We start from the raw sequence: 23,648 nt of genomic DNA on the forward strand, positions 1-23,648 counted from the left end.
GAGTCTATCAATAAAATGAAGAGTGAGGTTACGTTAGCTCTGCTATAGTAGCGCTACATATGGCTACAGACACACTTGCTTTGCTTGTTGTCACATTTCAAACAACAATGCTATGTATCTGTACGATAAATACCTTACCTCGTCAAGTTGCATCCAGTAAAAAGATGTCTTGAACAAAGAGAATTTCTTCCAAAACAAACAAAGGCCTGGTTTAAAGTCACTCCTCAAAAACAAAACATGACTTTACCACTTCACAGCACCGCAATGTGTCATTGTTCTTTCTTTAAGATAAACATTGCAGTTTCCCATAAAACTTGACGGGAAATAACTCAATAAAAGTCAACAGGATAAGGAGCAGGTTTGGCTCAGTTGGTAGATGAAAGGCCCCATGCTTGGTCTTTTCGGTATGGTTGGATCAATTCTCTGGTCCTGGCTGAGAGAGCTGTCAGTGGTAGATCAAAATTTGATCAAACAATGGCAGACAGCACTGGTGTTTACTCAGCTGATATAATGTTTTAGTTCTGTGAAATCACCTTTGGGACATGCTCTGATAAAAGTGTAGCCCTCAGTTCATGAACTGTTCACTCAGCAGTTGGAAAACACTCTCAGTCGACTTATATGTTAGTGAAAAGCAGTGATGGAGACTTTCTAGTCAGTGCTTTGTTTTAGAGAGGAGTGTTAATTTTCAGCTAAAGCTGGTTATTGTCATTTTGTACAGTGTTTTGTAAGGTTAGAATGTAGTAGTGTTCTGGAGGCATAAATGCTGCACTGCCGACATGCTCAGCGGAGCCTGAAATGTAACAATGACCTGAAATGTAATAAAAAACAATATAATAAAACCTGAATTGTGAAAACTGGTCAATAATGTACCAAAAGTGCTGAGCCTGAATGTAAGAAAAAAATGTAATAAAACTCAAAGTATGGAAACTGACCCTTAATGTAACAAGTTGTTACATTTTGGGTTGGTTTATTACACTCAGGGGCAGATAGTTTTCTTTCCGTATTTGCTGCTTTTCACTTATAAAGCACTGATAGTGATTGGTCAATGCAGCTAGAAACACACGCACAAAACAGATCACTTCACAACTCAAAGTATAGTTTTTCTAAAGAGATTTATGTTATCTGTGCTAAACTTGTGCTTTCTCTAACAGCCAGCAGACGACATCTCGACTGTTTGTAAGTAGAAGTTTGTACAGAAAATAATAAGAGAGCTACTTAAAAAAAAAAAAAAAAAATTTACAGCCTCAGTTCACATTTTCTGATGATTCGTGGTCTAGATTGTCAGTTTCAAGAGTTCAAACATGATTTTTTTTCTTCTTCTTCTTTTTTTTTTTTTAAGCCTGTTTAATAAGCAACAAATTCAGAGATTTGGAGAGCTATGACTGGCTTTCCTGTGGTGATTGCAACATGTGTTGGTTTTTAAGTTGGCATTTCTGGAGTTGATTCTTGTGTAGAGTCTCTTTATCTTTGTCATAGAGATTGGGCAGCTCCCTCCTGCACTGGCCACACCTGCACCTTCTCACCTGCACCCCATCACCCAAATCACCAACTGCATTCAAGCCCCGCTGTTAGGCTTCTCCAGTACCTGAGAATTCCCGCAGCAGGTGTGGTATTTCGGCCTAGAGTTTTCTTGTGAATTTGCAATTGTTTAAGCATTCTAATTCTGTTTTTTTTTTTTTTTTTTTTTTTTTAATCAGCAGCTGATTTTTCTGTCCTCCATCTCTTTCAGTGCATCCATGTGGTAGCACTGCGCATCCCCCAGTGCTACCACGTAATCTCTGCCACACTGTCACACTCTCTGCCTGGATGCACTTACCGGCCTCCTCCTCCTCAAACCCTGGCCTCTCTGCAGATTACCCTGGGATCCCTACCCTTCACCTTTTTCCCTTTAACAAATCCACCTTGCTGATCACTTGCCTCTGCTTTTGTTTTGGGGGTTCAAACTAAAGCACCCGGTTTTCATACTGTAATATTTCAATCACATAGTTATAAATATCAAATATGATAACTTCTGCAGAACTGCTCCAAGCGTCACGCTTTTAGAAAAAGAAAATAAACAAGATTTTCACAAGAATTTCACCAGACGTGCTGAAAGAATGAGGTCATCTCACAGATGACACATTATCCCCGTCATTCTGCCCCTGGCCAATCAGAAGGGAGGGGGATTGTGAAGCAGGGAGCCTTAAAGAGACAGCAGCCAAAATTTCATACAGACTTAAATAAGGGTTTCCTGAAACACAAATGTGAGGAAAAATAGGACTATTTTTAACTTTTATTTTCTTTTTAGCTGTAAGTCATATAAAGCCACTACCGTTATACCTAAAATAACCCCAAAATACATTCTTTTAACCCATTTTTGAGGCATGTAAAAAGTCATATAAGAAGGACATTCATTGTCCTGCATGAACTTACATTAAGTCTCTGCTGGATACAAAATCCTCTACATGTAATGGATGAGATCTTATTATTCCCTGTGGATCATCAATGTGATAACCTGCTTTTTAACCTTCAAAAGAAAAATTAAACGTCGGAGAGGTTTTAAAAGAGCTCCGATCACACATGTAACTTGGCTGTTAGTTTCAGGGTGTGAAATTCTGTCTGCATTGTCACCAGTACAATGATGCCAAGTCATTGTTTATCACGCCCTCTTCCTTCCTCAAAGAAGGCAGATGGTTTTTTGCTCTTGCTCTTACTGACAGTGTTCAGTTTCTTTTTTAATAAACATAAAAGAAAAGAAGAGATCAGAACTCCTCTGAAACACATGTAGAGATATCAATGCAGGATATTCAGTGCAGTGGTGTAACTCAGGGTTAAACTCCATTGCTCGTTGACCCTATTCAGTAAATCTCTTTCCTCTAAACAGTTTAGTCTTTGAGGAGATCCAAGAGATGGTTTGATATTGATTACCAGTCAAGCAAAATCTTTGTAAACCAGCCACAATATAACCTTCAAACAACCTTCAAGCTGCGGTGGTCTGGGCTTCTTTCTTTGTCCATTTTGTTTATTTTAATTGTGTGTGTGTGTGTGTGTGTGTGTGTGTGTGTGTGTGTGTGTGTGTGTAGTGGGGTGAGGTGGGATGGGGGGGTCCACTGTGGGCCCTTTGTCTGGTTTCTCTTTTGTAGATTCTCTTTTTAAGGCTGAGCACCGCTTTCAGGTACTAAAGCTTGGCATCTCATTTCACCGTCTGCAGTACTTTTATCCTTGGTCTTTTCTGTCATACTGATAGGTTTGTTGTATGACTTTTTTTTTTTCGAGAAAGAATGAAAAAAAACACAAGTACATAAATAAAAAAGGCAGTGGTGTAAGAAAACAAACCTTAAAATCTGTTTCACGTTAAAAACAACACAAACTGCTGCATGATCCATTTGAGTCCTCTCTTTGCCACCACAGCCTGGCTCCAGCACCACACTACTTCAGCCCCTTGCTACTCAAGCTGTACGGGATACCTTTCACCTATCCCATAAGCCTCTCTTCTCCTTTTAACCTTACCTCTCTGGCACCTCAAACTCAACCTCAGCCTCACCAGCTAACACCAGTCTCATGAGTCCAACTTATGCCTCCAACCTCGAACAAGCCTTCAGATTCTTTTGTCAGTAAGATACTTTTTTTCCCCACTTATCTTTGTATTCCTGCCAGTCTTGCTTTTGTACCAAGAGATTTGTTTCACTCTGACTTCATTCTTTATTCCTTGGCTTGTTCCAAAAAAAGCTGACCCAGGTGGCAGGTAAAGTCCACAAAGGGAAAAATGTTATCTTGTGCGTGCACAATAGTTATATTGTATGCTAAAGATAGTTATCTTGTGCACACAATAAGAAAAATGTTGCAGTTTTGGACTAAAGGGACCCGAGTGAAGTTCAGAGTATTTAGTATTTCTGCGTAATCGTTGACGTACTCTAACTAAACTGCCCTCTTAGGAGGCAAAAATATACACTTAAGTACCAGAGCATGTGCTTAAGTGCCCTTGTGGTTACCCAAACACATTCAACGGCCCTCTTGGCTGGTTAAACATAATAAACTGCCCTCTTGGGAGCTACAACACACGTTAAAGTGCCCTTGAAAAAACATGAAACTTGGTGCCCTCTACAGCAATAAGAACATGCTGTCTTTGCCTTTTTCTTTCTCTTTGCCCCTGCCCCTAAAAAAGCTGGTGCATGCCCTGGGCATCGTTTTTCTTGTGTATGGAGAACAAGGAAAGCTTGACTCGGTCTTCACTCTTCAGCCTTTAAGATATGTATTGAGCTTGTTCCTTGTTTATACCTTGGCATAGGACATAACCACAGGTCTCACCATCTGCTGTGCTCTCCCTGACTTAACAGGGGATTTTTATTTGTCTGACAGCTTGTAGCAGAAAAATGGATCCTGTATCAATCACTTATTTGTAGGCAGTGTCCGTACCAGTAACAATTGCTTATGGTTACTATTGGTCACAGGTTGTTACTGTTTGACAGCCCGCACACTGAACGTGATTCCTTCAAATCAGAACGCACAGTGTAACCTTTGACAGAACAGTGCAATACATTGAGCGAGGGGCGCCATCTTTAAATGGCCGAATTTAACAACATATCATTCAATAATCTGTGTTTTGGGATTATTTTGTGTTCTCATTAACGTTAACCGAGTGATACTTTTTCTTTGAATGAGACTTTTCCCACGTTTGAAACAATTTATCATTGCATGTTCATTGTTTTGTTTTATTCCTCTGCATCTTTTGTGAACTGTTCATAATAAGTGTGTTGACTAAATAAAACTCTAAACACAAAAGTACTTTTTCCAGAGATTCCCTGACTGGCATCCTTTGACCAAAAAACCCTACTACCCAAAAGTACTCCCTTTTGGTGGCAGTGCAATAATGGACATTTCTCAACCTGTCTGAAGGCTTGCTGTGCTGCTGGAATAGCCCTTTTTTTTTTTTTTTTTAACTCTGATATCAATGTAGATCTTGTGATTGTTCACACTAATCAGGTCATACTCATTATTTCTAAAACCCCAAGTCTCTAACATCAAGCCACTACAGAGGTGGATTAGGGCCACTGAAAAAAAGTCAAAGTTATTTTTTTAATTAATATTTTTTCCTGAGAAAAAAGGCATAGTTGTAAAATCTGAAAATTTGGACATATTTTATTTTTTATTTTCAGTGGCACTAATCCTCTTCTGTAAGCCACCAATGGAGAGTTTACTTATAGAAACCTTTTTTCTTGCTCTTTTCCTAACCTTCCCGTCTTTCTCCTTCCTTATTTTTTGTAATTATTACTTTTTGGCTATATTGTCTCGTCTTTCCTATGGGAGTCCATCCACCAGAAAAAAACAGGGAATGGTTGTAAACATAAAAAATTTTTGGCAGGCTGTGCTGATGTGATACTCAGTTTTAATTACGAGATAAAATAGTTTATTTATTTATTAGCCTTGTTATTTTTTAACTATTCCTTTTCTCCTTTTCTTTTCTTTTCTTGTATTTTCTTTTTGTTTTGTTTTTTATTCATTTGTCATTTATTTTGTTTCCTTTATTGGTTGCTATAGTTCTCTTTGTTTTGGATACCACAAGTTTGCCCTGTCTTCCCCTTTTAACCAATAATAAAACCATTCAGACCACACAAATCAGAGTCTCAGAATGTCAGTCGCTTAAGTTTAGAGCCACATTTTCTATTCCAAAAGTTCCTAAAAAGTTTCCTTCCTCAAAGCTCCAACGCTCCCGTTTGAGTCCTGTCTGCGCGTGCGTCTGCGAGCGCGCGACGTGTGCCGAGCTGTGGGAGGAAGCTCTCCGCCCAAATCCAGCCTCCTAAAGAAACGGTGCCCTCCTGTGCAGACTGGAAGCGAAAGTTTCTCTGTAACACGGACATTTGCTGTCTGGAAACAGTGACAGCGAACCCAGACACCAGCCGAAGTCTTACTTTTTCCACGAATCGTTTCAAAACAGGAGACGAGAATGATACACATTATGGACTTTGTTTTTCTAAGCTGCCTTTTTCTGAGCGTCGAATCCCTAACAGGTGAGAAAACTAGGTTTTTGCTGACTTTTTCCAATTATTCTTCGTTCGTACTATTTCTTTCCCTTTTTGAAATATTACTTTCTGCCTTGTAGCTTCTTCACAAATGTCCAGCTTGTCCTGACCTCTCAGGCTTTATCCGTTTCCCCCTGTCAACGTTAGTTCCCAGTAATGACGTCACTCCCTGTTGTCCTCTCTGTTAAGCAATGCAGTGTGAATCATCATGTATCTGGGCTTTAACTAAGCTTTTCATACAGTAGAACATAAAAATATTTTTAGAGCTATAGATGTTAACATGGTACAAGTGTCTATCCCAAAAAGATTCCCATAGATCTGAAGGTCCAGTTTCTTTCTTATTCTCTCATTTTAAAAAATAAGCCCTAATACTGCAGATTCAACAACTTGCTGATGCTACAGTGTTCCTGAAAGACAATTATAAATTTGAGACAGCTTTACAACTTGTTAAAAAACAACCCTCTGAATCCCATGCAGTTTCTGGCCATTTCTTGCTTCTTTTACATTTTGCAGGTGGGATGCATGTAGTGTGAATCAGGGGGAAAAAAAACTGTTCCAACCAGGATTTAAAATTTAGAATGATTCTCTTGTCTTTATTTAGTCTGCCACGGAGACAGGAGAAACACAGAAACAGCTATCTCCTGTGTAGAGAACAACAGGACCACTGGCTGTATGACTTGCTCTCTGTGCTCTAATTTTTCTCGCAAAGTGAAGTCCTGCATTGCCAGGGTTCCTAACTCAATTATGTTTTTGCGCAGTTTAACAAAATTTAAAAGCTTCACATCATTAGTAAAAAGACAAATGAAAACTAATTTTTTTTCTAACTTTATCTTTTAAAAAATTGAAAAAAAAAAAAGGATGTAGTGCATCCAGCACATTTTCAGTTACTCTCAAGCCTAAAGTGCATAGGGATAATACTGACGGTGGCACTAACAAACAGTCTCTAAATTCTGATGTGTGCAGTTTTTCATTGAGTGTGGTCTCATTTGTCACTGCAGTATGAAGTTCTGCACTTCTGTGGGTTCAGGATCCCCATGATCAGAGCCAGATGTAACTCAACCGTGTCTGCTGAGCAGAAAACAAAATTAGAATGCAATAATTAAAACATCAGAACGAGCTATCTACACGCGTCTACTCATTATAAACTATTTACAGCCATGACTGTCACAACTATTTTCTCAATTTACAGTCCAGATTGCATCATGCCAATCTGCAAAGCAGTTCCTGTTGATTATGACAGAGTGCTGAGCGGCTCTGAGCAGTTTTATAAGGATGGCCCTGGTTTGAATCCAGTCTGTGGCCCTTACTCAGCTGTCACTCTGTCCACTTCTCTCTTCTGTTTGATTGAAGCCATGAAAACAAAACTGAATCAAATGTACTGAAGGGGACCATTCACAATTATTAGAACAAAAGTAACATACTCTTGTTACACATTACTAGGATCTAAAAAAAGCCTCATGAGTGTAAGTAACAATAGACATGAAATACAAAAAAACAGGAAACAGCACTAATGAATGCTAAAATCATTCAAAGAAACAACAGAAGAGCAACAAATGGGAAAGCATGCAAGGTAAACAAGGAGCACATAATTTTTTTGTCAATAAAGGAAACCGTGCAGAACTATACAAAAGCGGTTGAGTCATTAAATGAAGCTTGGGTCCGGTCATAGTACAAACATGCAGAACACATGCAAGCTGTTTTATTACAACAAAAGCAATGTATCATATTCAATTTAAATGCAACAACATATGAAAACAACAGAAGCAAAACATATAATCAACTTAAGCATGAAACAGTCAGTTTAATAACACAAGATAATAGGCCTGTCACAATAACAAATTTTGCTAGACGATAATTTTCCAAATTATTATTGCCAATAAACGATATTATTGTCAATATTATTTTGATTTTTTTTTCCATTTTTTCATTGATGTAATTATGATAAATGAGATAATAAAGTGAGTACACCATATCAAAAGCAAGAAACTTTAATTTCTTAAGAGTATTTAACTGTAATTAAAAGGTCAGGATCTTTTAAATGAAATAAATTAAACCAAAAAATTAATAAATTTAACAAACAAGAAAGAGAAAAAAAATATACAATGAAAATGAAATGGACTCTCTTTTAGAAAAAAATACATGTCAATGAAAATAATTAATACTAATCAAAAACAATAAAACATAGACCCTGTCTCTAAAGAAAAAACGAAACTCCAAAAAAAACAAAACAATAAAAACTATAGCCTAAATAAAAGGGAGTTTATACAGTTCCTGAATTGTTTGTAACATGTACTTTTTTCCAGTCAAGCCGTACTGTCTGTCAAACATTTTTAACATTTCTGGCTTTTAACCATATTGAAGGGCTGCATTTCTTTGGCAATGTCTCTCTCTCTCTCTCTCTCTCTCTCTCTCTCTCTCTCTCTCTCTCTCTCTCTCTCTCTCTCTCTCTCTTGGCTGTTGTCATCCTTCAGTGAGAATAAATGTTGTAATCATCCAGATTAATATCAAACATGTTTGAAAATTATCGGGGCGACTCCAACGAGTCTGTGAGACGATCGTGGAACTATAGATTCATCTGTCAACCGCTCACACTAGAAGATAATCTTGGCCCAACGTCGAGGGTGATTTTAGTCCCCGACCAGATTTCTTCCGCGATTGTCGGGAGGACCGAATATGGGTTAAATCGGGGTGAGGATCCTGTAGTGTGAGCCAGGCTTAGGTCATGTGAGAAAAGAGCAATGGACGCATGTACATCTTGGCTGCCTCAGTGGATGTGGAGTTCCTGATAAATTTCAAGTTTGCGTGGTTAAATTTAACCTGTTTGTGGACTGAGGAATACTAAGGACATCTTTAGAAAAAATTTTAGGTGGAAAACTTGGATAAAAGAACACTGTGATTGATGGTGCTGCATGCTTTTCTGAGGTCAAAGAAAACAGCACCAACAATGCCCACAGGCTACCTAGTGGTGACCTGATTTCTTTAATAAGGGCGCAATTTGCTGTCTTGGTTGAGCAGTTGGCTATGAAGCCAAACTGTACTTGATGCAAATGAAAAGAACAGTTGTTCAGGCGGTGTATAATTTGCCTATTTCTCTGCAACTTTTGACATTATCGGTAGAGTCCTGATAGGCCAGTAATAACAGGAAAATTTGGGATCAGTGACAACTGCAGATTTCTATGTTCTTAGAAATTCCTCTTGAGATGATAAGAGGTTAAAACTTGTATTAGTATTTTTGGTCAGTTGTGGACTAGGATTTTTTTAACACAGTTGTGTCCATCCTAAAATAATAATAAGAGTGATATGATGGCAGAATGTGTAAAACAAATGCATCCAGTCAAAGCTCATAGCCCCAGGTTGAGTTCACGTTAAGGCAGATTTGACTCTGGAAGTTTCAACATGTTCTAAGTATCCTTTTGAGACTCCTCTCAATAATTTAAGAATTTATATTTATTACTGTCAGGTGTGTGTGTTTGTGTGTGTTTGTGTGTGTGTGTGTGTGTTTGCCTGACTGGCCCTGACTTGGACCACTTTTGGGAAGGACTCCAGTTTCCTGTGCTGACTCACCAGTGTATCTTCAGAGGTCTTCATGGACTGTAGTGTTTTCTCTGTGCAGTGTCTTTGTATAAGCACCAGGTTGCCTTTCAGTATGTAGGCCCAAAATTTTCATTTTCTGAGGACTGTTTGAAGGCAGGCTTTCATTCAAGCTGGCTGCTGCTCTGTTTTCTTAGGTTAATGTGCGATTCCTCTGAGTGTATTTCTTGGTCAGTGGTCAGTTTGTAAGCTCTATTTTGGCAAAATCTTGGCATAAAAAGATATTTAATGTGACCAAGAAATTGTTTCTCATAGATTATTTTGAGGCCTAACTTTTCTTTATGATGTGATGTGATTAATCTCTGCACTCTACCCTGTGTGATGCAGTGGGATGAAGCTCAGATCAGCTCTTAGATGGTGCTTTGAAACAGAGGCTGTGAAGTACAGAGGACTTCCTCTCTTCATTTTGTTGCTTCAGTTTTCCTAGTGTTATTTTTCTCACATCACCCAGGCCTGATCACAGCTTGAATGACATTGTTTCAAAGCCAAGACACACAGGATTTTGGACTCTGAATAAACCAGGAGAGAAATGTCAGTAAAAGTAGCTCATAGGGCTCCAGCCAGTGATCTCTGCCAAATCAGCAGCTGCAACTCTGACCCTGGTCAGTTTATCAAGTCACAGGAGACATTTATCTGGAGACTGGCTGAAGCTGGGACGGATGTTCACTAGCTTGTTGAAAATCTCTTCTTAGACATTTTCTAAAGAAGAGATTCTCCACAGCTCTAACTTCCACTGAATCAGCTTGATGCAAAACAGTAATCAATGATTATTTGACACAGGCAGAGTGAATGACAGGAACAACAGGGGGCTAATTAGGGCCTTGTGAGGAACTTTGGGCATTTATGAATTTTGCTGCCCCCTGCAGACAAAGCAGCATGTATTTTCTCCCTGCTGAGACTGTCCCCTACTTGTCTTGGTGGTGTTTTCTGAAAGTGAATGAAATCCCTGTGTCTAAGCTTCCTTTAGTCTACGTTAGATTTAGACCACTTGCTTGGAAACAGGGACGTGGAACAAGATAAAAAAAAGTCTCTTTCTGAAAATTGTCTTGGCTGACACCGCCCCACACCGCTTTAAGAAAGCATAATGACGACAACTCGAGCACACCATTTGTAAAGAAGCATCACCGCCCATTTCAATCTGTTTCATTACTCGCTTAAACTCCTCATAAAGGCTTTAAAGCACTCTAAAATTTGTCATTCATTCTTTGTGTTTTCTGTTCCTCAGATGAAATCTCACCACCATCCAATTTGTCCCTTATATGGGACGTAGACTTTAGCTTCAACTTTTCCTGGGCACCACCCCTACATTGGATGAAAAACTGTAAATATAAAATTACTGCAGAAAGCAAAGAACGAGATTCTGACGAAGAGGTAAGTGTGCGTATAATTTTTTACTGTGGAATGCAAAGTCATCCTTATTTTTAATCAGATGTTTGTATGTGCAACTTCACTGACCCTTAAAACAAGGCAACTCTGCAAGCAGAGACAGATATAATTGTATGTAGAGAAGTTTTAAAAGCAGTTCTGATGTGGCTAAAATGCTGTGTGTCACTAATCTGGGTACAGATGTGAAGTCGTAGTTAAATATTAACAACCATTTATGAGTGTTACCATTACCAGCTACATTATCTGCACATGCTGCAGACAACTCTGGGCATAGGCCTTATGCACAAGTGAGCATGACATGTATCTGGATAAAAATCTGCCGGAGAAAAGTGGTAACTTTTTTCCAATCCAGTTTTTAAAGGTCCCATACTGTGCAAAAATCACTTTATTGAGTCTTTTAGTGAAATTTGTGGGTCTTTGGCTTTCCTCCCAGCCCACAAAAAGTGATATTTGATGACCAAACCTGTTTTAAGTAGAATAGAATAGAATAGAATAGAAAATACTTTATTTATCCCCGAGGGGAAATTCAGGAGTCACCGCAGCATTTAAGAAAACAAAAGAAAGGAAGAGTATAGAAAGTGCAAAAATGTCCATAAGAAATTAGATGACGACATCCCGTCCACCACTCGTCCACCACTCTCCAGCCCAGCCAGCCTCCACCTCCACAGGGTCCAGGACTGAGCCTCCCCAGCAGTCTGTTCAGTCTCTGTCTCCTGGATCCTGTCTGCTCACAGCAGGCGAAGCTCCTCCAATGTGGGGCTGGCGTCCGATGTCAGCTCCGTCAGCCACGTCCGTGAACAGCATGATGCCGCTGGATTAGCACAGCTAGCTCATCCATCCCCCAGGGCTAGATCCCACGTTCCCAACAACGATGGATGGAAGGACAGGTCCACGTCGTCACCTCCCAGCTCACATCCGAGAACCAGCACGTCGTCCTCACCTCCTCCTCCTCAGCTCGAGGGAAATCATCAAGCCCTACACTAGTTAGCATTGACATGCTACAGGCTGCTAACAGCTAATTTCGCATGTAAACAATGCAGCCATGGTTACATGTAGGATCTCCAGACAAACACAGGAGAAAAATAGTAAAAAATATCGCCGAAGCCACAAAAAGTTTGGTGTCTGTGACCGACAATGAACCATACAAAGTGATGATCCACTCCAGATACAAAGATTACGAAAAAGAGACGAAGAAATTACATGAAACGGACAAAGAAGAGAGAGCTGCTGCAACAGGCAGCTACTTGGGTAGCGCCTAGCAACCGAGAATGCAAGTAGTGCTTGTGAATGTAAATCCTGACCTAAAACGAGTTGTTTGGAATTTCCGGGGTTTGCTGACGTCAGCAATTCCCTTTTTTGACTGTTTTTTTTTTTTTTATTGGTCCTCCGGAGCAGATACCCCTAAACCCCCTCCCCACCCACTCCATTCTAGAGAGAAATCTCTCCAGCAGCGGGGAGAGGAGTGTGGCTGTTTTTGGCTGTAAACAACCACATGGTTCCTTACACAAGCTTCCATCTCGGAAGACAAGACTTAGGGCTCTAATTTCGTAAACCAGGCGCAGGCGCAGGTGCAGGCGCAGGCGCAGATGCAGGCGCAGGCGCAGGTGCAGGCGCAGGCGCAGGCGTGCAGACAGGGCGTGACCGGCGCACTTTGCAAGTTTCCTGCAGTGCCAAGAGAGGCGCAGTCAAGGCGCAGAGGAGCGCAGAACTGCACGTCCACGCCTCCCTCTGTGCAAATGGCAGAGAGGGAGGAGAAAAGCCGTGAGTGGGTTTAACACAGCCGAGTGCTGTTTTCACCAATCAAATGAGCGCCTCTCCTCGCCTTTAAATGCCCTGCAGCCGAGGCGCAGCGTCTGATTGGTCTGACTGATCCTCAGCACCGCAGAAACAGTACTGGTAGCGGAGACGGTCAGAGCCGCTGTCCCTGCTGCAGGAGAATAGACAGCGCATCGAAGGACACGAAGCGGGTCACCTTGTAGGCCAGCTCCAGGGACAGATTTAATCCGTTCCTTTGTCATTAATAGGAGTAAAAAATGAAGAGACAGTGACACAGCTGGCTTATCCATTCAGAATACTTTGATCCACCTGCACTCCTGGTTCGTCATCGCCAAATGGCAAAACCTTTGGTGATATACTGTATACTTTCCTGACTCCCGGTGTCTCTGCCTCATCCTCCTTACAATAATGTACTACATCTTTTTAGATCACGTTAAAAATAAAGACTAAAACAGAGAAATATGGGAAATCACGGGTAAATCCTGAGTTTATTTAGTTTAAGCATTTATTTAGTCTTTTTTTAGTCTTTTTTTTCTTCGTCTTTTCTCTCCCTCTTTTCTTTGAATTAAATGAAATGAGAGAACCAGATATATACTCAGTATCAGATGTTAAGGCTGTTTATTGTTTAATTGTAAGATGTGCACCAAACTTCCAGCTGCCGTCAGGTTAACTTTCCATTTTGACAAACGGCTTTAATCTGACATCAGATGTGACGGGACAGTTAATATAGATATAAATGTATATGCTGGTTCAGACAGTTACAGTAAATAGTGATTGCTGTGATTGTTTATTGCATTAAAATGTGCCTGACACTCTGAAAATCTGCCTCTGAGGCTTTGATGACATGTGCGCACATGTGCGCCTGTCACCAAATTACAGCTGCGGAGGGTGCGCTCCGCCTTGTGCCGAGAATAGACCAGGTTGGAGCTGGCGAGCTTTCAGCGCTCTTTTTTGGCACAAAATTGTCACTGCGCCAACATGAATCTGCTGACACCTCCCCCTGCGCTGCGCCACAAAATTAGAGCCCTTTGTGGCTAGAGTTCATCATTTCTCCACCAAAATCTGCAGTTTGGTGTCTGCGGCTTTTACCTTTCTATTTCATGTCAGTGGGTATGGAGGACACAGGTGTCGGGTTGATCAACTCCTGACGCCACATGTACGATTATCTTGATTGACAGCGGAAAAATGTAATGGTGATGTCCCTCTTTCAACTTTTGGATGAAAGTCATGCTTTCAGAAAAAACACTACCGCACTTTGGAGAGCAAGAGTCGATCAAATGTGAGACACCGTCTCAATTTTCTGGACGTGGGAAAAGTAATTAAAATGCTGTGCAGTCCCGCACAAAGCGAGACACCTGGTCACCCTAGGTGCAGATTACTTAATGGTATAGGTCGTGCTCCATGAGGTTTTCCCGTGTGTGTGGGTGGACTGGGTTCAAATCCAGCCTCTGACCTCTTCTCCACATGTCACTCCCCTCTTGCTCTGCCCACAGTCCCCTGCTATCTGATAAAAGGCATAAAAGCCAATAAAAAGAACTGAAAAATTTCCCGTCAGTGGTAAAATGTCAACAGGCCAGGCCGTAGTTGCAGTGGCGCTATTTGTGATCACTGGGAAAGATAAATTCTGGTGTCAGGCTGGAAATCTTAATGGCAACAATTAAAGTTGCACTGAGTACAGTAGAATTAGGTTAAAAACGTGTCTTCTCTTGGACAGATCTCAACATTTATGACCTTTGTAACAAAGTGTATATGTAATTAATTGTTTATAAAGAAAACTCAAGTTTCATGGGTTACCTCTTTGTATGTTTTAGTCTATGTCTAACAAAAGTTAACCTAACTTATTATGACCCTCTCTACAGAGTTGTGTTTTTACTTTCTGTGTTTAACCAATGTTAACTGGAGTAAATGCCTTGATGTGTTGCAGGACACAGTCACTGAACCTTACTGGAGTTCATTCAAGGTGTTGGAAGGTGGATTTCTTAATCTTTCTGTCAAAACTGTTTGTGGGGTCAGGGAGAGTAAAGTGGTTTACATCACAATGTCTGACCCAGGTATGCTTTTCTATTTTTTTTTTTTTTTTTTACATCACTACTCTGAATTTTCCCCATTATGTTTCAGAAAGAAGAGGTGCTAAAGCTTTACTGTGGATCATTAGGGTTTGTGTATTTGCTGTTTTTGAAATATGTGTGTGGTTTGATGTTTTTTTTTTTCAGATCTGGTGAAAAATTTTCAGTGCAACATTGTTTCCTTGAAATTAACTCGCTGCACCTGGTTTAAAGCCACCAACATATCAGATCTCCACTTTTTTTATCGGTATGTGTACAACAATTTTCTTTACAACACATTCTGCTGTAGCTACAACAGTTTGTTAAAAAACTCCTGTTGAGTCAAAGTTGTCTCTGAGAAATAGCAAGACTCTCTGAAACACAGGATTTCTGAGTCATTGCACTAGTTGGCAGCTCCTGCGGCCAATCAAACCTAAAGTACTTTGTCGCATTTACTGACGGTCTTCCTTCCAGTATAAATTCCTGCTTGTGTTGGATGTCACTTTGGACAAAAGTGTCTGCTAAATGAAATTGTAGAATAGCACAAACCAGACAAAACCTGGGAGAGACTCGATTTTTATGGGGTTAACGAGCCAGGGCCTAATTCCTTGTAATAACCTTCTCAGTGTCTTTGATCCATGTCTGTGTGAAGGGGTTATACTTTTAAACTCTCTACACTTTTAGGATTATTGTCTTAAATGGCAGCCTGATAGCATTGACTGTAAACAAGGTTGGTCAACATGTTTCCACATCTCGAGAGACATGATGTGAAAAGATCTGGCAAAAACACTTTTGACAGAGCAAGTTCTATGCTGGTAATGTTGTTTGATTTTTGGACCAGTACAGTAGGCATGAGATGGTAAGGCATGGTTATTGACCAGTGATTGACTAATATTGGTTTTTCATTGGATTACTGGGCGAGGCTGACACTGGGCGAGACCCCCTTCTGATCCTCATATTAGAGAATAGAGAATGTTAAACTAATACTACTATCAGATCAAATCAAAGTATTTGTATCAGCTGATGCCAAAGCCCAGGTATCAGTATCTTTTCAGTATCCTGTGAATGTCCTGTGAAGCTGGATTGGTGCATGCCTAGGAAAAACAGTATGCCCCTACACAAGAAAGCTGCAAAAACCTTTGAACCATAGATCTTCTGGATGTGGGACAACAGTGCTAACCACTGCTATACTGTGCAGCCAGACTCCTTTCCACCTGTTTTTATTTTATACATTGAAAAAAACAAAAAAAAAAACAAAGAGAAACACAGTCATTTCTACGTCATTTAGAAGTAGATTTCTAAACTTGACTGAAAATTTGTGTCAGACGCTGTATTAAACAGCATAATTTTAATACATTATAATAGAATTTATATTAAAAAGGGCAGCCAGCAATTGTTTTAGATTTGGCAAACATGTTATTCAAGAAAAAAAGTACAGATTGTTTCCAATTATCATTAATCAGATTCATTTCTAATTAATTTTCAATTTATCACAACAAACTGGCTTAACCAATAAAAATGACAACGATGCTTCGGGTCGGGCCGGGCTACAGTTCAACTGCTTCTTGTGTCAGACATGTATTCCATCTTTGATACTAAGCACTGAATGCACAGAGGGGAACTGATAGATGATTTAATCAGTCTTGCAAACAGCTAGCACAATGGTTCCTGTTGAAGGTGTACTGGTAATGTGTTTTGACTGCCTGCACCGGTTGCCTTCATATTATCATGGGGCTTCAGAACAAAAAACACTTATATCGTCCAACTCTTGAGACTACTAAAGGGTATTTTGGTTTTCGATTAGAATAACAGATGACTGTTGTTAATCATCTAGCTTGACAGGTGCAAATGGGCTGATTTCAAAGCCACCACCACCAAATAGTTTCTGCTTGTTTTCTGTCCTAATGCCACATCAAAGGTCCTAAAATGAAAACGTGTATTCTACTTTGGGTTTGCTTGAAAGTAAACTATTTTTCACGTATCTCTCCAAGGTTATCAACTCATTTCCAATCTAGCTACGAACCCATCCAAGAGTGCCCCTTATACAGATACTCTGGAGGTCTCAGGACTGGATGTGATCTGCAGGCAAACACCGACCAGATAATGACCATCTTTATAAACGGAACGCTGGACAGCAAGCCTGTCAGGAACATCTTCGAGAGGAATCTCATAGATCACGGTATGCAAAGGCAGTGCTAACTTAGAATTATGTTTTCTTGGAAGGAAACGTTGTTGAAATGTCCCACTTCCTTATTTAGTATCTGAATTATAGGAGGTAGTTCTTTGTCCTTTCTTGGAAGTGTTTTAGCCATTAGCTGGAGTATGTGACTGTTGTGTGTATGTTCTTGTGTAATATTGTGTGTGACAATCAAAGATATAACAAGCAGCAGACATATGATAGATAAGGTATCTTTGTGTCTCTTGGCACTGTTTTATTACTTTGCAACAGTGCTTTGTAGTAACTCTTTCTCTATAATCTGTTTCTCTATGCAGTGAAACCTCCTGCCCTCGACTGGCATGTCAAAGAAACAAAGGATAATTTCATTATAAGTTGGATTCCTCCTGAAGTCAAACTACCCTGGAAATATGTATTAAACTACACTGAGTGTAAAACACAAAAGGTAAGACACAAAGAGTACAATACTTTATGCTTGGTAAGGAATATAGTTAAACCACTGACTGTACAGAAAGATAAAAAACGCACCTTAAAATGTTAAAACCAAAATCCTGCTAATGGATCAAACATTTGGAGCCATGGTCAGCTGCAGTGTTGACATCCGGACTCTTCCTGTTGCCAAAACACAATGGTTAAGTGATGAAACAGCAAAGATCCCTCAAACCAGCACAGTCTGCGGCAGAATCAAAGCAGACACTCATGGATGTTAAAAATCACTGAAAACAGTCTACTGAGAAAATGAAAAGTCAGCATGAGAAGAATAAACAGTAACATTTAGGGCTGCTCCAAAACAACAAGTGTTTTTGTTGCTCTAAAGAGAATTTATATTCTGGTTTGTGTCGTGTTCACATGCTGTAAACATGACTTTATCTTGGTTTTCAAATCAATATAATGCCAAACCGTGCCATATTACAGGATGAAGTTTATTTTCTGGATAAGCAATATAGCATTAGCATACAGCGTTTTGGTGGTCCTTCTGAAACTACAGCCGTGACTTGATGGTGGGTAGTTACAGTGTAGACACAACACATGACACACTAACGCACGCCTGCAAAAATGAAGAATACCAATACTTTGTGTAAACAAAGATAATGGATAATGACATATAAGAGTTGGAATCATAATATGATTTTAAAAACTTGTAAAAAAATAACATGTTAGATGTTTGTTTAAATGTAAAGTTTGCATTTCCTTTGGTGTCATAGTGTTTTAAATAATATTTCCACCATTTTTAACCATTTGAAGAATCAGAATCATTGTCAAATGGTGTAACCACAAAAGCATGACAGTCACTAAATAACTCACCTTCCTAAAAGTTATGCAAGTTAACTACTGAAAAAAAGTTATTTATTTTGAAATATTATCTCAAAAATATTAAAAAGGGGTGTGAGGAGTTTGATCTTGAAAAAATCTCCCTTCTAGATATATGCCTGATCATAATCCACACTTTAAAATGAGATTATCAGCACCAGTATAACAGGTTACAGGTTATTTTAGATTGCTACTTCTCAGCTTCCAGGTTGGGTCGAGCAGGACTGGGTTGATTTACAGCACGTCTCGGTCTCCATGACAACACCACTACTGCTGACAAAGTTTAGTAGAGCGAAGAGATACACAGCTGCTCAAAAAAGGTTTCTGTGATTAATTTTGTGGTGATGGTGGACACTAGAGCCTAACTGCCAGACAGAAAAAGGACAGAAGAGCAGAAGAAAGAGAAACAGGAGAGAGCACGAGCCAAAGGCTAACACAGGGGCTAAGCCGTTTGCGGTAATGTTCATTCTAACCCACAGTCCTGACAGTGGGTTAGAATGAACATTATCACTACATACACTGCAGAATAACTTTATTCTGCAGTGGGCCGTTCAAACTTTAGAGTCTATCAATAAAATGAAGAGTGAGGTTATGTTAGTTCTGATTGGTCGATGACTGGCAGGACATAACCAGAATTCACTGACCATACACATTGCAGACACGTCTTAGAGCACCGGGCTGCGCTAAATATAAATGGTTACTAAAGTGCATACAAACTGACAGTATTCACTTGTTGTCACGTTAGCCGAAAGATACGCTGGAGCACGAGGCTGCTGATAGCGCTACATATGTGCATGTGCAAGTCAGCATGCTGTAGACATGAATGTTTTCTCTCTATCTTTGGTTCAGTTGGTTGAAACCATTTTAAATGTCATTTTTGTAGTGTAGTAGATTGAAAAAAACACATTAATGTTAACTTTTTTGCGCAAAAATCAGATTTTTATGAGAAATACTGTTTATACCAACTGACCTTGTCTTTCACCCACAACTAGTAATTCTAGTGCTGACCAGTGAGGGTAACCGTGTTGAACCTTTTTTTAACTTATGTTCTATTAGGAACACAGAGGAGGTGGTTGGTGACCTATACCATGTTCAGCCCACAGGGGGAGCTCCAAATGTAATGGCTTCTTCTTTGGAGAGCTGTCTCTCCATTCATCACTTCATCCTGTCTATAATTTAAATCTTCAGTGCAAGTAGGGATGAAATTTACAAAGAAATGATAATAAAAAACCTTATTGTGTTCTACCTAAGATTAAACTCCACACCTTGAAGTTTGTTTTAAATGAACATAAAATTAACTGTAGTTGGTATCACATGAATTGAAAGACATGAAGCTGTACAGTAAAACAGTTGTAGCTTTACTTTACCAAACTCAATTCACTCTAATTTTTTGTTTGTTTGTTTGTTTGGCTAAAACACTATCCAGTTATTGATTTATCATCCTGTTTACCCCACAGAAAACTACGGGAGAAGACCTGACAACTCGAAAGCTGCGTAAGGTCTCTCACTGTGAGTACTGGATGTCTATCAAGGCAGAGTATGAGAAATCAGAGACGCCATGGAGTGAAGAGAAGTATTTCGGTACGATTACTTTCTATTTGAACTGCAGAAATAAACTGTCCAGTTATTCATTGCCAAGTTTATTATTGTTTGAAAATGATGCTGCCATCTAGTGATTGATTCAAACCTGACTCCCAGACAGACAGAAAAGCATTCTTTCCTAAAGATGAGATGATTGTTAAGTTTTTGATCATTTGATGTGCTGTTAATGTTGATCTTGGTTGATTATATTTGTGCTTCTGTTTCCTAACCAGCTGCAGACACAGATCAGAGCACCATGGTATATGCTGCAGTTATCATCCCATTGCTATGTGCCATTCTGGCAGTCGTTGCCTTTGTGTGTTGCAGGAAGTATGTATAATCTTCTCCTTTCTGGTTGGAACAAATTGATAGTTGTTTTCCTCTTGTGTCTCTGATGATTAGATTTCTCTTTGCAGGAATAAGGAAAATATTTGCCCCAAAATACCTGAGCCTCGTAACCTTCTCAGCGACATTTACAACAACAATAATAACAAGGTGATTGAAATTCCATGTCCCTTATACATTGATACATTTTATGAAATTAGAAAATAAACTGGTCTAAATCATAGTATTTATTTTTAAAATTTTCCTCATCAGATCGACCTAAACAAGCCCAAATAGCAAAATTACACTTTTTACAGTTATTGGCATTAGAAAGGCTACTGTCTCACAGCACAGATGTGTCTCCTTTTTTGTTTTATTTTTGTTTTAGGACCCTGATCACAACTTGTACATCCCTGAAGAGGAAGAAGACAACTGTGTAATCACTCTGGTGATTGATCCTCAAACAGACAAATCTCTGCGGTGAAGACCCTTCTAGTCTGCAGCACTTTAATATCTCACAATTTTCTCCTCTGCGATTTGAACAGCAACTTTTTAGAATTGTTTATTGGATGAATCTAGGAGAAATTTGTGTGGATATTTTTTAAAGCCTTGTAAATTATTTTATTGGGTGCTTTGTTACCATGCATTTTGAAAAATCAAATGCATCATGGGAGATAAGGTCTCACAGTGGCAGCTACTGAACTACTGCTTATGGTTGTTTACATTCTGAAGCCTCTTAACTCAAACTTGACAAAGCTCTGCAGCTGTTATTTGGGTAGAGAAATGTGGGCATGAGTTATACTGAGCCTCTCATATTTAAAAAAAAATAAATCCACAAATGAACTACAGGTCTTCAGGGTATGCAAGATCCCTTCTACGCACTCAGAGTGCTCTTTGAGAAGTTCCTTCAAGGAACTAATTGGATCCATATTTGTTTGTGTTTCTGCCTGGAGTCTCATTGAGATGATGCAAATCAGGCCAGTGACACATGTAAAAAACAAAGGTTATTGCACTTTAGTACCAATCCAGTAGAAGATGTGGAAAAAAAAGATTAAGGTCATATAACAAAGATGATGCCACACACTTAAACCTCTAAGCTAATTAATTACACATCAGGCAGTTTCTGTCTCCACAAAAAAAAGAAAAACTAAACTATTTTTATAGATATTTTTTAGCATAAAACTGTTGTGTTAATAAGGATTTTAATTTTTGATATTTTTCATTTATTACTGAAAATTAATTAAATATTAACATCAATTCATGATTAACCAAATTCAAATATTACAGAGAACTCTTTATTGTAAATTTGGTGCCTTGCTCTAGAGCATCTTGGCAGTTCCAGTTCTCCTCCATCAAAACTGTACAGTTCCTGTCATCTGCTCCTTATGCAAACTTCATCACAAATATTATTTCCAATGAGTTATAGTTTTATGCCGAGTTACTTTCTTTTACCAGTTTTTTAGCTGGAGCACTGCTTAACCTGTAGATGCACATATAATAAAAACACAGGTCACAAACTGAAACTGAGCCTACCTAGTGCTTAGAATTTGAAAATTTTGATATATTTCGTACATTATCAGGGCAAAATGGGGCAAAGCTTAAACTGAACTCAATAACATTTACAATTTTTGATTTCTGTATTGAATTGCCATGTTTGAATTAGTCCAAGCATGAGGTAAGATCTTCAAGCGTCTCCTTTAAGGGGGATTGATGTATCATCTTATGGTGTTTATGGTCAGAAGTGTTTTCCCAATGTGCTGGGTGCTACTTTATCTTTGCATTCTTTTGATAGTATATATTTTTTTTAAGTTAATAAATGCAGTTTCCATTCCATGTTTCCACAAGAAACATGAAACGGGTGTTTTGTTGAACATTATTCTGCAACCCATGTGCTTGTGAAAAGTTTATATCAAGCATGCCAACTTAATAGTTTATCATTTAACATTGAGTGTTAAGTTTGCTGTCTTGAAGAAGCTTCTTTTCTAAACTTAGCATCAAGAATGTAAACAATGAGGGAGCAGCTGGCTTGACTTTCTCCAAAGGTTATATCTGCCTACCTCCAAAATTCACGATTGAACATTTTAGATCTCATTCGTTCCTCATACAAAATCAACAACTTCCTATCACTTAACTATGACAAATCCAACCTCATATTCATCGGCCCCAAGTTCCCCACAAATCCCCTCCTGAATTTTAGTCTCACGTTCAATCACTCAACTTTATTTCCTGCGCCTCACATCCATAACCTTGGAATCATTTTTACAGTAACCTGCTATTTTCGTGATAGCACTTTTTTATTTGTTGTTTTTTTTTTTTGTTGTCGTTTGTTTTGTTTGAATGATGTGGAATTTGTTTCTATGTTGGAATTGATTTGAAATACTGTACGGTGTCTTTGAGTCCTGAAAATACTCTATAAATAAAACATCTCTGTCTTCTTATTCTTAATCTTATTGCTTTGCTAGTGTACCGGTTGAACCAAGCTAACTTCCCTTCTTCAACCCACCTTTCACGAGTTGTTACACACTGAGTTACAGTATTGTTATCGGGGGGGGGGGGGGGGGGGGGGGGCAAACCAAGAAACAAAAAAAACACTAGAAGTCACTCTAGCATGAACCGACTGGTTGATAAGGCTCTAAGTAAGATAAAAGATTTCCACAGTACTAATCTGAATTTAGAAGAATGACATGTCACAACTTCTTTTTGTGAAATATGACGTTGTAGAATGACGTCTTTCTTCCTGCAATTGAACCGACACGACACAGAGCACCCCCCTCAAGCAAACAACCTAAAACTCCCAACTGGAAAAGTGGATGACATGGGTTGTTAAAGCAGATCTCTCAGGGTTCATTACACAAGCAGCTAACTGAAATCAAACGACGTGTAAGAACAGAACAAAGAGGCGTTTTGTTCTTTAAACTGTAGCTGGAGCATCATGACTTACAAAAAGGACTCAGTCCTCCTCCAGTTAATCATCAGCAGCAGCATAAAAAACTGGAAGTTATTTTTTATTTCTCAGTAACTACAGCAGAAAGAGGAACTCTGGAGATGACACTTGTAGAGTATTTCAAAACTTGGATCTCTAAAAAAGCCTGATGTGGTCGGGCTGTTTAAAGCTGTTCTATGGTTTTAAGATGAGATCCTAAAGCCCAAGTGCTTGCAGCTGTTCATGTTTTATTATCATAACTGTTAGACTCTCTTCTTCAAAAGCAAAAGACAAATACATGAAAAAAAAAAAAAAAAAAAAAAAAAAGCTTAACTTACATCATCTGGGTGGGAAGTCTTTCATGAGAAAGTAGGACAGGGAGCAGGACAGAATTTGATCATGCAGTGTTCCATGTGAACATGGATTATATTTACTTTTCTCTGTTTTAAGATTGATTGGTTCCATAACCATACATTATATATTTTGAGTATTGCATCATTTTAGTACCAGTGATCCACTAATAAAGGCTGTGCTTG

General features: G+C 39.1%; 1 protein-coding gene across 1 annotated transcript; it reads left to right on the forward strand.

Moving 5' to 3' along the window:
• The first annotated feature begins 5,781 nt into the window (after positions 1-5,781).
• Positions 5,782-22,565, forward strand: LOC141784151 (uncharacterized). Its single transcript, XM_074661882.1, has 10 exons — positions 5,782-5,987; positions 10,816-10,961; positions 14,677-14,803; positions 14,966-15,065; positions 16,789-16,976; positions 17,291-17,418; positions 19,742-19,865; positions 20,099-20,195; positions 20,282-20,360; positions 20,578-22,565. Exons 1-10 carry the CDS (start codon positions 5,924-5,926, stop codon positions 20,671-20,673), a joined length of 1,149 nt encoding a protein of 382 aa, XP_074517983.1. The 5' UTR covers positions 5,782-5,923; the 3' UTR covers positions 20,674-22,565.
• The last annotated feature ends 1,083 nt before the right edge of the window (positions 22,566-23,648 follow it).

This window comes from Halichoeres trimaculatus, unplaced genomic scaffold (genome assembly GCF_033239565.1).
Source record: "Halichoeres trimaculatus isolate MK-OKI-2021-1 unplaced genomic scaffold, fHalTri1.1 fHalTri1_scaffold_22, whole genome shotgun sequence".
In the NCBI taxonomy this organism is placed as follows: Eukaryota; Metazoa; Chordata; class Actinopteri; order Labriformes; family Labridae; genus Halichoeres; species Halichoeres trimaculatus.